Below are 16697 nucleotides of genomic sequence, written 5' to 3' on the forward strand. Positions count from 1 at the left end.
TTGGTACCTGTACTCCTGTAAAGCGCTCGAATGCCTCCGTGTCATGTGCCTGCTATCATAGTTTGGTGCCTGTACTCCTGTAAAGCGCTCGGATGCCTCTGCGCCATGTGCCTGCTATCATAGTTTGGTGCCTGTACTCCTATAAAGCGCCCTTAAGCCTCCGGCCATGTGCCTGCTATAATAGTTTGGTACCTGTACTCCTGCCAGGCGCCCTGAGGCCACCGCTATATATAAGCACATCAATAAATAAGCGAGGTCGGGGCTCTGCCTGCTCTGCGCCTGCTCGCGGCACTAAGACCCGGGAAGCTGCCTGTGCCTGCCTGCCGCAGCCCTGCCTGCTGTGGCACACGCGCTGCGCTCTGCCTGCTCGCCTGCTGCCTGCCCCGGCTCCGGCGGAGCAGGTGTGGTGGAGGATGGCGAGGCGGCGCAGGCAGCAGCAGCAGCCCGGGGAGGGGAGGGTGGGGGCTGGGGAGGAGTGCAAGGGAGGGGCCGGGGAGTGCCTGCTCCGGAGCCCTCGTGGGGCAGAGATTAATGTGTGTTTATACATGTAGACAAACCTGCGAGCGGAGCGGCGTGTGCCTGTGTGCGTGTGTGTGCGTGCCTGTGTGAGTGAGTGCCTGCTGCTGCCTGCCTGTCACGGCGCAGGGAGTGCGGGGAGCAGACGGGAGGGCACCAGGCAGCAGCGGCAGCGATGGTACTCATTCTCAACCACATCCTCATCGCAGTCCTTCAATTTTTCAGACGGGGCCAGCAGGTCTTCCTGAAGGCGGAGGAGAAGCCGGCATGCTCGGACGCCCTGCAGGTAAGAGACGGCGCCGCCAGTCCCCGCGTCCCCTGTGCGCGCCGGTGTGATCTTGTGACAGCGCCGCGCTGCTTGTGCCTCTTCGAAGTTATTGCTGTCTCTTGGGCTGTGTGCAGTGCCAAGCATACCCTGTGTATAAGCACGTGTGCACGGGGGGGGGGGCGGGGGGGGGCTGCAGGTGAGAACTGCTCTGTTGGTACAACAATGAAGTGCTCGTGCCTCCAAAGTGCTCATATTTCAACTTTTCCCCGCTGTGATCGCGTTCACTTCCCATTTAATGTCGGGTCTAAACTTCATTTTCTCTTAAAATGGTCAGAATCGACGCAGGTGTCGAGTCCCGTATGTAGATGTGTATATGTGTACTGGACACGTGGTGAACGGGGGACCCTCCAGCAGAGGGGGTGGGGGGGGGGGGGTATTTGCATCTACGATGTTAGACTTCGGGACGGGGTAACTGGTGTTAAAGTGCATAGATTCCGACTGCAGTATGTGGTCAGCGTTGAACGCGCTTGATACTAAATGTATGGGCGATATGGAGCACGCACACCTTGTAGTTAAATGTAAACTATGTTTGTTTTTCATGAAATGTGGAGCGAATATTTGTTGAAATGCTGGACATCGCAATGTTTCAGTTTTTGGGGGGTAAAAAGGAATGCGTTTTTACGAAATGTCTGCAGACTGGAGGTCATTGGGAAGGGTCTGGGTATGTGTTGCATAGCGCCTACTCCTGGTGTACAGGCTGTGTTTAAAAGATTATGTTGGTGAGCACACGAACAGCGGCGCAGGGAATTGCACAGGATCACAGTGTTTTTTTAAAAATAAAATTCAGCTTCAAACTCCAGTTTTCTCCAATTCACAAGCAGTGATGTTGTGGTCCATGGACCACCTTTTCTCAACGTGTGAGGTCTTTGTGGGTGGGAAGAAGTGTTGGGGTGGGGGGGGGGGGGGTTGTCCCCTGCATAGGTTGTGACTTCAGCTAATGGAATGGTGCGCTATTTAAAGCGCCGAGAGTGAGAGTGCAGGCTGCAGGGTTTACTTTCGTGCTCGGGCGCGTGCCGGTCTTGTTGTCACTGCTCTCCTTGTGACGTGTCTAGCTGCATATATGTGCTGTGGTGCGGAGGGGGTGGGGGGGGGGCTTCACAGTGGGTGCTGGCAGCGAATAAAGGGACACGCACTCCTCGTGGTACTGTTAAAATCAGGGCCCTAAGTGACCCTTCCTGCCAGGTCTGGCTGCCTCACAGAAGCACAAGGCGCCCTCATCAGAAGTCCGCTGAATGGACCTAGTGTTATATCGACCTCGGAGGGATGAAAAGTCGCGACAGTCCCACCGGGTTGAGATGTCTATGGATGGCTGATTGGTTGTACAGACACTCCTTGCAGTGCCTGCATTCGGTGGTGTTCAAAGCGCTTCACACGATGGAGCTGTGTCTGGGCGCTATAGAGATGAAAACTATGTTCTAATTAATAACAATGTTGCTAATATCGGTCTCATTGGTAGGAGTAGTAGCGAGGGGGGTGATTTTAATGTTGTTACATAATTACTGGTCGCAGTAGTTGTGTACGTGTTATTGTCTTTGTTAGAACGAGTTCGCATAACACTAGTATTTCTCTTGCGCCCACATCCGTGCTAAAATAATCCCCGTTTCCAAAAATAGAACGCAGAGTGGGGTGACGTGGGATAGTTGTAAAGTTCTTGCCCCTGGGTCACGAACACTTCAGTATTAATCCCGGCTTTTCTACCTACTTCACCAAATATTGTGATCTTGGGCAGACCGCCTGTTCTTCTGCTCTCTAGCCCGCCTTAACTGGAGACATTAGTTACAGGCGCAGGACCAGCACACAAAGAAAGATCACTAGACAGTTGGCAGGGGCTTTGCAGAATTTCCGAATATTTGCGCGTTTTAAGTGCGTCTCTGCCGTACTAGCGCTTGTTTGCAGCGAGGCGCGGATGGACAGGCGGTCAATGCCGACCCTCCGTGGAATGCATTCTTAAAAAAAGATATTTTGAGGTGCAGAGACGCTGGGACGAGACCCTGCTGGGAGTTCAGTTCAGCCCCAGCACCTGCTGGTGCCGAGCAATGTTGGCATGCGCGGATCTCGGCTACACAGTTATGCAGAATGAGCACTACGCGTAGCGCCTAGTTCTTTTATGGCAATCCACAAAGCGCCAGAACAACAACCGTAAAAGCCCTGTTTCTGATTTAACTCTGAAAACTATTTTTAAGGGCGCCTAGTTTTGTCAGCGAATACGCAAGGCACCGGGAAACGAACTGACTTGTCCAAGATCACATGGTGTGAACAGGGAGGACATATGGGGTTGGAACCCATATGTCCCATGGCCATACGCAAGGCACTGGGAAACGAACTGACTTGGCCAAGATCACATGGTGTGAACAGGGAGGACATATGGGGTTGGAACCCATGTCAGGTCAGGAACACACCATGAGTGACTGTTGAGTTTGGACGCTGGTGTACAGTTGTGCAGCGATGGTGACAAGGCGGCGTGCACCAGCGTCCGAACCGTCCTCTTTGGAACCAGAGAACCACCTTTCCTGTGGAGGCGGTACAGTTAAACCTCACTGTGTGATCTTGGTGCAATCACCTAATCTCCCTCTTTAACTCCGTTTCCTTGTCTCCCAAATGGGGGAGGTGCTCTGGACAGAACCCCTGGTCTAAGTGCATTAGCAGAAAGTGCTCGTCCACGTGAAGTAAGTGCCTGCTTGAGCTGCTCCTGTTAACATGCGCATCTGCTGAAAGGCTGCGCCTCCAGCGGGGCCGCTTCTTCCGTTATTGATCGCGGGCTGCTCATCACATTCCGTCGGGGAGGAGGGCTGATGGAGAGAGGGGGGGGGGGGGGGGGGGACAAAATCAATTGTTTACTTGTGATAGAGTGCTTGGACGACGCTCCGCCGCCCCGGGACCACTGCGAAGAATTCTCCCTTTGCGTTATTGACCCGTAGTTTGAGTGATTATTATAGCGCCGGCATGTGCAGGTAGGGGGACTCGCGCCGCTGGCGCACGCAGCTGTTTACATTCGGTGCTTCTGCAGCGTGTGGTTTGTGTGTTGTGTTCCATATAGCGCCTACAACGCCCACACTTCTATTTTTAGTGTGATATTTTTGATAAACCGGTGCTGGTCACGGCGGGACGTCCTTTTCATGGCGGGGGCATCCCTTGGACCATGAAATGATGCTTTAGTAGGGTCGGTTTTGCACAGTTTTCACCGGCTTAAGTCACTGTTACTATCGTCTAAAGACAGAAACGGTTGTTTTAGGAGCGAGACTATCCTACGTTCAGAAACAGTGTTTTAGGTGAGTTAGTGCAGCAATCTTAAGAATGTCCTAAACCATTAAATTGTGGTCGATTCATCAAGGAGACCTCCATGTTGGAGTCAGGCAAAATCCTTTGCAAGTCAAGTCCAGAAATGCTAAAACGGCCTTAAACCTGTGAGATGCCCGAGTTATACAGGGCTATACAATCCTATGGCATTTGGGCCTTATTTACAAGTAATATACCGGCATTTAAGACAGACTAACAGCTGTGCATTGAAACTTTCCAAAGATTTTCTGAGGGCAAACCCCTGCATAGATCAGGCCGTTTCACCTGGCTTATGGCAGCCCTAAGACGTTCTTAAATCAGGATTTCCCCTTCATTACCTGAAGAGGATGTGGATTAAGGGCTAGAGCGGCCGACTCTAAAGCTGGGGAACCAGTTTGGAGTCTCGGCAGAGACGCTCAACACCCTGTGATTCGGGCACATCCCTGAATCTCCCCGTGCCTAACAACATGAATGTGTCCATCTGTAATGCACCTGGTGCTCATGTAAAGCGCTCTGATACCTTCGGGTCGAGTTCGCGCTATATAAAACTGAAAAAAAAGAATCATCTTATGTCATGTCTGTCCCAGGCAGGAGTGACCCCGCGTTGACCCCTGGGGCCCCGACTCTGATGCCAGGCCGTATATTCAGCATATTCACATACGATACGGTTACGAGCAGTCAGTTCTTGAAAAGCTGCAGCCTCTACCCTTCCTGGCCCAGTGCTTGCGTTTGAAGCGCAGTGTACATTAGAGCACTGCACGGCACGCGGACAGTAAACAGCCCTGAGTTACCCATTGGCCGCAGGAAGCTTCTCTTCACCATCCCCTGCAGCAGTGTGCTGCACCTTTATAGCCACACTTTGGTGTGGGTAAGTGCACATATGTCTTTGCCTACCGACTTCGACCTTTATTGTAGCGTCCCGTGTGCATTTGTTGCAGAAAACACGCCGCCACCCCAGGGCACGGCAGGAGTGTCGCCCCCTGCAGGTAGCACTGCACACAGGAGGGGCGTGCCTGGTGGCGTCCACTGTCACGAGCTCAGTCACACCACGTGGTACTGTCATCACTACATTTGTGTTCTTTCCGGTTCCATTGGCTTGACTGAGAAATCTATGCATCGTGTATTTTATGCTCCTGAAAAATCAATTTACTGGTTGGCAATTGGCACAGCAAGGGCGATCCACGCCAACCACGGGGCTTTGGTGGCTGACTTGGAACCCTTTGTTTCAGTTTAAAAGTAAACATTTTATTAAGACATCAATAAAACAAATTATACCGATAATAACATTGTTCAATATGATGAAATACCCATAGGTTACAAATTTGAATTCTTTACAAAGTTGTATAATAAAATTTGAAACTCATATCATCAAAAAATGGAAGAGATTGAAAGAAAGTAAGAAATGATGTGTGTGCTAACAAACATGGAAGCATCTTCCCAGAGGAGTGTGCAGGCCTCCCTCCAAGGGGACTGACTGACTTCTGATACCCACGTGCCCACACTGTGTGAGCAGAGCTGTCACGTGACCTCCTTCTCCACCAGTTTCATTATCTGCCAAAACAGGCCTGTGCCCAGAAACAACACGAGCCCCGCACTTCACTGAATAAACAGCTGCTTTCGAATAGGTTCTCGTGAAACATTTTGGGTTCGATTTCGAATTATGTACCAGTTTATTACAGGGCTGTGGATGGGGGTGTTAAACAAACCACCCCTGTCATTGTAGGGGGTCTGTGCATTTATTGTAATAGACACAGCAAGTGTGTGCACGTGTACAACAATATTCTGTGGTCGAACTTTTGATAATATATTTTATCTTTCCTGTTTTTTGTGGGCAGGTGGGGGTTGTTTTGTGCGGACCATGGACGCTAAACTTGTTCTCAATCCGGTCTTTGACATAAAACAATTTTCTGCTGGCTGCTGAGAGCTGCGCGCGCTCTCCACAGATACCATCAGCTCATTAGCCGGGACGAGTTTGTCTTTTTACCGGGAGTTTCGTGCAGTTGTTTATGAAAACATGCAGAATACAAAGCAGCAGCTTTTCATCAGAGACGCAAGCGAAAGAGTGTCAAGAGATGCTTCCCCGGAAGCACGAAAAACATTGTAAATATGAAACAAACAGAGCAGCGCTATACATGCCAGGCATGCTGGGCGCTGTATGCGTCTGGTTAGAACTACTCTGTAATAACTACACTTATTACTCACAGAATGAAGCGCACTGCTGGGGCATAACGTGGGGTTTTACGTTGTTTATTCTTGAAATGCACACTGCGTATTCAAAATCAAATGTATCTGAACCCAGAGGTTAGATAGTCGTCTATATGTATAAGAAGCTGGAGTTCCAATCACAGCTCCTCTGTTTCCCCAGTTATGTGATCCTGTGCAAATTATTCTTCCTCACTGTCATTGTGTTCTTTTATATTTCTTGACTAGTGCCATCTCCAAAAGGTCATACATTTATATTGGTGCATATACGCCTATGCCCAGATGTATGTATATGGATTGGTACCTATACACCTATGCTCAGATGTATGTATATGGATTGGTACCTATACGCCTATGCTCAGATGTGTGTATATGGATTGGTACCTATACGCCTATGCACAGATGTATGTATATGGATTGGTACCTATACGCCTATGCTCAGATCTATGTATATGGATTGGTACCTATACGCCTATGCTCAGATGTATGTATATGGATTGGTACCTATACTCCTATGCACAGATGTATGTATATGGATTGGTACCTATACTCCTATGCACAGATGTATGTATATGGTGGGTACCTATACGCCTATGCTCAGATGTATGTATATGGATTGGTACCTATACTCCTATGCACAGATGTATGTATATGGTGGGTACCTATACGCCTATGCTCAGATGTATGTATATGGATTGGTACCTATACGCCTATGCACAGATGTATGTATATGGATTGGTACCTATACGCCTATGCTCAGATGTGTGTATATGGATTGGCACCTATACGCCTATGCTCAGATGTATGTAAGTGACTAAGCATATCCAGTATCAGACCTGGAAACCCACCCCATTGGGAGATTTCAAGACATCCACAGGTGAAACCGTGAGTACATTTCTGGGAATGTGGAATAGCACTCACAGTACAGTCCCGCCTGCGTAATGCTAAAAAACACTAACGTTTTGTGGGTGTTCACAAACTTTCAAGGCAAACCACTCCTCGACCCCTCTACTCCCCCTCCCCCATGTGCATGCTTTACCACTGCAGAGCTGTGTGCAGTGCCATGTTGTACATTCATTTACGCCTGCTAGGTATCCTTTTGTGGAACCGAGAGCGCTTGGCAGGCTCAACGCCAGCAGCATGAGCAATGCACAAATTAGAACTTTTATTTTACGTTTTCAATTCGTACCTTCAGATCTCCTGGTCAAGTGAAGTGAAATACAAAGGTACATTACAGGGACAAAGATGCAGGGCGGTATCTCAGCTGATGCAGTATTTAAAACTAAATGCTCTTGTCACCGATTGACAGAGTTATTGTCAGTTCTCGAGTCGGGGTACCACGCGGGTGGACGGCGTCCCCCCACTTATTTTACTGGGTGGACGCCGTCCCCCCTGCCAAACAGCTGGGCTTCATTCTTTGGCCTCTCTGGGACGAGATCGGAGCTCACAGCACGCTGCTCACGCGCTGACTTCTCAGATGCGATCGCATCTATGGGGTGACCGAGGGGAGGCAATGAGCCCAATGGTGCAAGCCACCTTTCGTGACGTCACTTCCTGTTGTGACGTCACTTCCGGTGACATCGTCCCCCCACTTCTTTTTTTTAGGACTTGTGCCCTAGTTATTGTGGTGTATCAGTCCGGCAATACTAATTCAGTTCTGGTATTTGGGGCTAGCCAGGTCATTTATGGAAAAGCTGAGCCCGGAGAACGGATTTTCTCTTAGAGCCAAACCAGGAGACGCGACAGCCATGCTGGGGTGTAGGGATGCACGAGGGGTGGGGCCGTGGCGGACCGGCCCATAGTTGGGTATGGCCTTTCTGTGAAAGACCAAGGGCCCTGATAGGCCGGTAGTGCAGGCAGTCACACTCAGTCATAGGTCACACTGACTTTGCCCCAGCTCTATATGACTCTGCTGCAGCCTCACCCTTCTTCTAGGCATCTCTTTCCTCCACCTGCAGTTTCTCTCTGCTCCTATTTCTAAATCCTCCCCAGGCCAAATTCCTCTCCCTTCTCTCTCGCAAGCTGGGTTGTTTTGGGATTAAAAATCGTCCCAGGCATGCTAAAAAAAAAGTGGCCCACAGTTGAATATTGCCTTTACGCAAAACACTGCTTTGGCTAAATTTTACAAAAAAAAGGGGGGGAGAAAAAAATGCCCGTCTTAGTTTACACTGGTGAAACACACTTGAAAACAAGTGAGGCCACTTCTGCTCAGACCCCTGGCCCCCGCTCAATATGCATGCATTAATGGGCCGGCCCAGGAGAGAAAGGGAAAGACACCTCAGCCCTTTGATAAAAGGGAGGTAATGGACGCCCATCTGCCTCCAGAAAGGCCACTCAGGCACCCACTGGGCTGCTGGCGGTATCCGAACAACGCAGAAACCACCTAAATCGGTCCTCCAGGCTGCCCAAAAGAGCAGCCCACATCTGGAACTGGACACTGGCCCCTCGGGCATTGTCCAAGTGCCCACGTTACCAATCTGACCGTGCTCACAAGTCCCTCATTATGCAGTCACCTATTTCTCAACCTGTCTCTTCCTCACACACGCCCATCGTCCAATGCCCTTCCACCTCTCTATCCTGTCTTTCAGGTTTTCGTCTCCTATCTCACTCAGAGTAATGTGCTGGGGAAGGTAGGGACAGGTAGAAGCATCACATGGGGATCGCCCTGAAGCAGTGACAGTCTCGACACTAAACAGAGACTTCGGGCAGCCAGAAGGAAAGTGGAGGTGGATGGTATCTCAGTGGCTGCGTAAGTTGCTGCAGACTCACTATGCAAGAGCGAGTGAGTGAGGCTTGGTGTGAGAGGATAGGGGTCGGGCATATATGTCTGTGGGCTGAAGTCTGGGTTGGTAAATTTCCAGGCACAGCAATAAATCAATCAAACCGTACTTGTATAGCGCTACACTCACTTGTGAGGGCATCCAAGCGCTAGGTTGCAGGGCTTAGTCTAAAAAGCCAGGTCTTGAGTCTCTTCATGAATTCCACCAGTGAGGGTGATGTCTGGAGGCGGAGGGGAAGGCTGGTCCAGGGCTTGGCTGCGAGGTTGGAGAAGGAACGGCCTCCGCTGTGCCTTCAACGGATGCCTGGTGCCTGTGCGAGGGCCAGGGTGGCAGAGCGATGGTCTCTGGATGGTTGGTGGAAGTTCATGCAGAGGTTGATGTAAGCTGGTCCTTGTTCATGTAGGGCTTTGCAGGTGTGTATCAATATCTTGGATTGGCATCTTTTCTGTATGGGGAGCCAGTGGAGGTTCCTGATGTGTGGGGTGATGTGGGTCTGTTTGGACAGGTTGAGTATGAGTCTGAACGCTGAGGTTTGCATCGTCTGTAGTCTCCTCCCAAGTTTGGAAGTGGTTAATAGATACAGTGCGTTGTCGTAGTCCAGCTGAATAGGGACTAGGCTTGAGTGATGGTGCTCAAATGCTCAACATGTGAGAGGACATGTGTTAGTCTTAGTGTAGTATGGAAGTGAGGTAGGCTGATGCACATGAGGGTGTGTGAGATCAGGGGGAGGACTCTAGGGAGAGGCTTGTCAGTGTATAATCAATGCTGCTAAAGTGCTCGCTGGATGGGGTCTGTGTCTTGGACTGGTTCCACTCATACAAAGCTCGTTTTGTTTTTGGCTTATGGGTGGTAGAGAGAACCTGAAGCCAAGCGGGAGCCGGACACATGGCTTCGGCCTTCAGCAGCTTTTCCACCTCTAAGAAAGATTGAATGAAACACACTGGACCCAATTCACAGAGCTTTTTCTTTGAGTAGCGGAGTGAAACACACCGGGCCTGATTTACAAAGCTTTTTCTGTGAGCAGCGGAGTGAAACACACTGGGTCCGATTCACAGAGCTTTTTCTGTGAGTAGCGGAGTGAAACACACTGGGCCCGATTCACAAAGCTTCTTCTGTGAGTAGCGGAGTGAAACACACCGGGCCCGACTCACAAAGCTTCTTCTGTGAGTAGCGGAGTGAAACACACCGGGCCCGACTCACAAAGCTTCTTCTGTGAGTAGCGTAGTGAAACACACTGGACCCAATTTACAGAGCTTTTTCTTTGAGTAGCGGAGTGAAACACACCGGACCTGATTTACAAAGCTTTTTCTGTGAGCAGCGGAGTGAAACACACCGGGCCCGATTCACAAAGCTTCTTCTGTGAGCAGCGGAGTGAAACACACCGGGCCCGATTCACAAAGCTTCTTCTGTGAGTAGCGTAGTGAAACACACTGACCCGATTCACAGAGCTTTTTCTGTGAGTAGCGGAGTGAAACACACCGGGCCCGACTCACAAAGCTTCTTCTGTGAGTAGCGTAGTGAAACACACTGACCCGATTCACAGAGCTTCTTCTGTGAGTAGCGGAGTGAAACACACCGGGCCCGACTCACAAAGCTTCTTCTGTGAGTAGCGTAGTGAAACACACTGGACCCAATTCACAGAGCTTTTTCTTTGAGTAGCGGAGTGAAACACACCGGGCCTGATTTACAAAGCTTTTTCTGTGAGCAGCGGAGTGAAACACACCGGGCCCGATTCACAAAGCTTTTTCTGTGAGCAGCGGAGTGAAACACACCGGGCCCGATTCACAAAGCTTTTTCTGTGAGTAGCGGAGTGAAACACACCAGGCCCAATTCACAAAGCTTCTTCTGTGAGTAGCGGAGTGAAACACACCGGGCCCGATTCACAGAGCTTCTTCTGTGAGTAGCGGAGTGAAACACACCGGGCCCGATTCACAAAGCTTTTTCTGTGAGTAGCGGAGTGAAACACACCGGGCCCGATTCACAAAGCTTTTTCTGTGAGTAGCGGAGTGAAACACACCGGGCCCAATTCACAAAGCTTCTTCTGTGAGTAGCGGAGTGAAACACACCGGGCCCGATTCACAGAGCTTTTTCGGTAAGTAGCGGAGTGAAACACACTGGGCCCGATTCACAAAGCTTTTTCTGTGAGTAGCGAAGTGGAACACACCGGGCCCGATTCACAAAGCTTTTTCTGTGAGTAGTGGAGTGAAACACACCGGGCCCGATTCACAAAGCTTTTTCTGTGAGTAGCAGAGTAAAAAACACCGGACCCGACTCACAAAGCTTTCTTTGTGAGCAGCGGAGTGAAACACACCGGGCCCGATTCACAAAGCTTTTTCTGTGAGTAGTGAAGTGGAACACACCGGGCCCGATTCACAAATCTTTTTCTGTGAGTAGTGGAGTAAAACACACCGGGCCCGATTCACAAAGCTTTTTCTGTGAGTAGCGGAGTGAGACACACAGGGCCCGATTCACAGAGCTTTTTTCTGTAAGTAGCGGAGTGAAACACACTGGACCCGATTCACAGAGTTTTTTCTTTGAGTAGCGGAGTAAAACACACCGGATCCGACTCACAAAGCTTTCTTTGTGAGCAGCGGAGTAAAACACACCGGGCCCGATTCACAAAGCTTTTTCTGTGAGTAGCGGAGTGCAACACACCGGGGTCCGATTCACAAAGCTTTTTCTGTGAGTAGCGGAGTGAAACACACTGGGTCCGATTCACAAAGCTTTTTCTGTGAGTAGCGGAGTGAAACACACCGGGCCCGATTCACAGAGCTTTTTCTGTAAGTAGCGGAGTGAAACACACTGGACCCGATTTACAAAGCTTTTTCTTTGAGTAGCGGAGTAAAACACACCGGACCCGACTCACGAAGCTTTCTTTGTGAGCAGCAGAGTGAAACACACCGGGCCCGATTCACAAAGCTTTTTCTGTGAGTAGCGGAGTGAAACACACCGGGCCCGATTCACAAAGCTTTTTCTGTGAGTAGCGGAGTGAAACACACCAGGCCCGATTCACAAAGCTTTTTCTGTGAATAGCGTAGTGAAACACACTGACCCGAATCACAGAGCTTTTTTCTGTGAGTAGCGGAGTGAAACACACCGGGCCCGATTCACAAACCTTTTTTTGTGAGTAGCGGAGTGAAACACACCGGGCCCGATTCACAAAGCTTTTTCTGTGAGTAGCGGAGTGAAACACACCGGGCCCGATTTACAAAGCTTTTTCTGTGAGTAGCAGAGTAAAAAACACCGGACCCGACTCACAAAGCTTTCTTTGTGAGCAGCGGAGTGAAACAAACCGGGCCCGATTCACAAAGCTTTTTCTGTGAGTAGCGAAGTGGAACACACCGGGCCCGATTCACAAAGCTTTTTCTGTGAGTAGCGGAGTGAAACACACCAGGCCCGATTCACAAAGCTTTTTCTGTGAGTAGCGGAGTGAAACACACAAGGCCCGATTCACAGAGCTTTTTCTGTAAGTAGCGGAGTGAAACACACTGGACCCGATTCACAGAGCTTTTTCCTTGAGTAGCGGAGTAAAACGCACCGGATCCGACTCACAAAGCTTTCTTTGTGAGCAGCGGAGTAAAACACACCGGTCCCGATTCACAAAGCTTTTTCTGTGAGTAGCGGAGTGCAACACACCGGGTCCGATTCACAAAGCTTTTTCTGTGAGTAGCGGAGTGAAACACACTGGGCCCGATTCACAAAGCTTTTTCTGTGAGTAGCGGAGTGAAACACACCGGGCCCGATTCACAGAGCTTTTTCTGTAAGTAGCGGAGTGAAACACACTGGACCCGATTTACAAAGCTTTTTCTTTGAGGAGCGGAGTAAAACACACCGGACCCGACTCACGAAGCTTTCTTTGTGAGCAGCAGAGTGAAACACACCGGGCCCGATTCACAAAGCTTTTTCTGTGAGTAGCGGAGTGAAACACACCGGGCCCGATTCACAAAGCTTTTTCTGTGTGTAGCGGAGTGAAACACACTGTGCCCGATTCACAAAGCTTTTTCTGTGAGTAGCGGAGTGAAACACACCGGGCCCGATTCACAAAGCTTTTTCTGTGAGTAGCGTAGTGAAAAACACTGACCCGATTCACAGAGCTTTTTCTGTGAGTAGCGGAGTGCAACACACCGGGCCCGATTCACAAAGCTTTTTTTGTGAGTAGCGGAGTGAAACACACTGGGCCCAATTCACAGAGTTTTTTCTGTAAGTAGCGGAGTGAAACACACTGGACCCGATTTACAAAGCTTTATCTTTGAGTAGCGGAGTAAAACACACCGGACCCGACTCACGAAGCTTTCTTTGTGAACAGCGGAGTGAAACACACCGGGCCCGATTCACAAAGCTTTTTCTGTGAGTAGCGGAGTGAAACACACTGACCCGATTCACAAAGCTTTTTCTGTGAGTAGCGGATTGAAACACACTGACCCGATTCACAGAGCTTTTTCTGTAAGTAGCGGAGTGAAACACACGGGGCCCGATTCACAAAGCTTTTTTTGTGAGTAGCGGAGTGAAACACACCGGGCCCGATTCACAAAGCTTTTTCTGTGAGTAGCAGAGTGAAACACACCGGACCCGATTTACAAAGCTTTTTTGGTGAGTAGCGGAGTGAAACACACCAGATCCGATTCACATAGCTTTTCTGTGAGTAGCGGGGCTGTTTCATACAAAGTGAGCGTTGCACCTGCTAATTTAAGACACAGTCTCTAACACCGTTTTTGGCTGACTCTTGTCCTAAATAATTGAAGAAATGGAGTAGCGCTATTTTTCCACCTTAGGTAGTGGTAAATAGTTACCTGTGAGTTGAAGTTTAAGGGTCTGTTCTGCTTTGACTGTAAATGTAACAGCACTTTCAGAACCTGTAAAGTAAAGAACAGGATGTAACACAATAACGTTACACAAAGCAACATTACAACACAAAAGATAGCACTTGACACATATAGTCAAGCAGAATGCAACACAACAGTCAAAACACATTACATTGCAATAACGCAGCACAAAATTACAATAGCACAAAAGAGAACACATCACTAACACAACAAAATGCTTCTCAGCGAATATGACAAACATTCTTGTGACACACCTGCTTTTGTAATATGGTGGCAAAAGGAGTTTGCTTCAACACAGTCTTAAATTACAACCAACCAAGCACGTGAAATGACGTGTCAGAAATGTTTTTTGTCTTACTCCTACCTTAAGTATAAGCTAGTCCTGAATTTCCATGCCTAATTCAGAAAGCATTTGCTCTGCATAGCCGTGTCTTACTCCTGCCCTAGGTGCAAATGACTCCTAAATTATCACACGTAATTCGCAAAGCATTTTCTATGGGTCCTTTTTGTGTCCCACCGGGCAGGGTGTTCATTCCTACAGAAATACCAGGCTGATTACACAATGCGTTTTTCAGTGAGTAGTTTTGTCTTATTCACTGGAGTTGTAATTTGCTCATTTATTTCTAGTAGAAAAGCATTCCGAATCTGATTTTTTTCTTGTGACTAAGCACGTTTTACTCCTGTAAATGCAGGAGTAAGTCACACCTAAACCTGGAGCAAAACACAATTACTAACGCGAAAAGCATTGTCCATTGAGCATTTTATGTTCTTCTGTCGTCAGTCTAGCCTCTTTGGAAAGATTTGGATAAAGTGATAGCCCCGCCAGGTGCAGCCGCCGCATTGCCCGCATCCAACAACACGCAAACCAGTAGCCATTGCGGCCTCAAAATATAGGAGCCCCTTGGAAGTGGCACAAGGGGGGGCTAACAATATTAGAATGAATTCTGGGAGAAGGGCTGCCTCGAGAGGTTTTTATTTTCCTGTAAATTAGATAATGCAATGGCCTCATTTTGCTGCAGTTTTGTGGCTTCTGTTTAGGCCTTTAGTAATCATGTGTTCATTTGGTGTTTGACATTTTTGGATGAATGGCCCTTATATGCTAGATAAACGTGTGTATGGCAATTAAAACCCCTTCACATGACCTCAAGGGTGAAAGAGGGGTCAGTGCGGATCAATATCCATCTGTTGACTTGTTTCTTGGGCTGATTTGTATTTCGATCGTCTCCTTATCAATTAACATATCCAAAGAATTGATGTGCAATTAACACAAAATCCTAATCAATGCATCAATTGATTCCTCAATGGTTGGCAGCCATGTCTCCAAATGTCACGGTCCATCACATGCTCTGTTTCCTGAACCGGTCCTGGTTGGTGGGGTCAGAGGAGCAGGCTGTAAAACAGAGGACCTGTGCACACATCAATCAACACCAGTGTTTGTTATATCAAATGAAATTCGAAAAAAGAAGTTCGCACGACTTGTTCTTGTTTCTTTTAATGCAAGGTTTGCATGGAACTCAGCCAGCCGACACGTGTTTCGACAAAGCCCATTTTACCTAGTCCTTTGTCCACTTGACAACCGCTTATCCTGCAGTGTGCACTTGTTCCCTTTACGCTTAAACCCTTCCCATTGATATCAGAGGAGCAGGCTGTCCCGGGGCCTACACTTACGCTGCGCGCAAGCCCGAGGGAAGGAGTTGGCGGTGGTAGTGCAGAGTCAGTGAGTGAGGGTGGTCTAGAAGCCCTAACTGCCCCAGATGGCCAGAACTGATCTCTGTCGGTTCAGCTGTCGCATTGGGTCCAAATTAGGCTACTATTAACTTAGTTTGGAAATTTACATATAGATTCATCAAAGTCCCCTTTTGCGAGTCTGTATTAGCTATTATTAAGGAATCGCTATTACAGACTCGCAAAACGGGATGCATGTAGAAATCGCAATATTTTTTGCGATTTCTACTGCTTCCTTAATTGCGATTCGCAAATTGCTTATCGCAAATAAGGATGCGATTTCCCATTCATTCCTATCAGCCTAAAGGCCCAAAGGAATGAATGGAGAGTCAATCCTTATTTGCGATTTGCAATTTGCGAATCGCAAAGAAGGATCCGATTTCAAGGTTGCCAGGATGTCCAAAGGACACCCTGTAGCACCCCTGAGATGCAAATGTACACAGGTGTTGCCCACACACATGTCCAAAGGAGATGTGTGTGTGTGTAACATACAACTTAGAAAAATGCACTAAAGTGCATTTTTCTAAGTTTTCGCTATTTACCACGAAGTTACACTTCGCGGTAAATAGTGGCCCCATATTGCGAATTCGCAATTTTTAAAAGGTTCATGAATAGCATTTAAGGAATCTCTAATTGAGATTCCTTAAATGCGATTCTTCGCAATTTAGCGAGTTCTATAATTGTGATTTTTGCATTTGGGATGATGAATCCCAAATGCAAAAATAGCGCTCGCAAAGGGCCGGATTCTCAGAATCTGGCCCTTTGCGAGCCGATTTTACTTTGATGAATCTGGCCGTCAGTTTGTGTGGAACTTAAGCAAAATAGGTTTTAAGAGCTTCCTCTACCTTACAAATCCCTCAAGGCAACTCCGTAAACTGTGCTGTTTGCATGTTCTTTCTCACTGTTTCTCTGTCCGATCGACTTCACTCCTTTACTGACTAAGTGACTAGTTTACTCAACCACTCAATCATTAGTGTGCATACTCAGTAACTCAGTAACCCACTCTCATTCATTCACTCTTTTACTTGCTTGCTCACTGATGACTGA

General features: G+C 48.5%; 1 protein-coding gene across 1 annotated transcript in view; it reads left to right on the plus strand.

Annotated features, from left to right (window-relative positions):
* The first annotated feature begins 520 nt into the window (after positions 1-520).
* Positions 521-16697, plus strand: part of PDE2A (phosphodiesterase 2A) — a 1077000-nt gene continuing 1060823 nt past the window's right edge. Inside the window, exon 1 of the mRNA XM_086933797.1 lies at positions 521-802. Within this exon, the coding sequence (XP_086789923.1) occupies positions 692-802 (111 nt within the window). The 5' untranslated portion in view covers positions 521-691. The remainder of the gene's footprint in view (positions 803-16697) is intronic.

Source organism: Lissotriton vulgaris, chromosome 8 (genome assembly GCF_964263255.1).
Source record: "Lissotriton vulgaris chromosome 8, aLisVul1.2, whole genome shotgun sequence".
NCBI classification, from domain to species: domain Eukaryota; kingdom Metazoa; phylum Chordata; class Amphibia; order Caudata; family Salamandridae; genus Lissotriton; species Lissotriton vulgaris.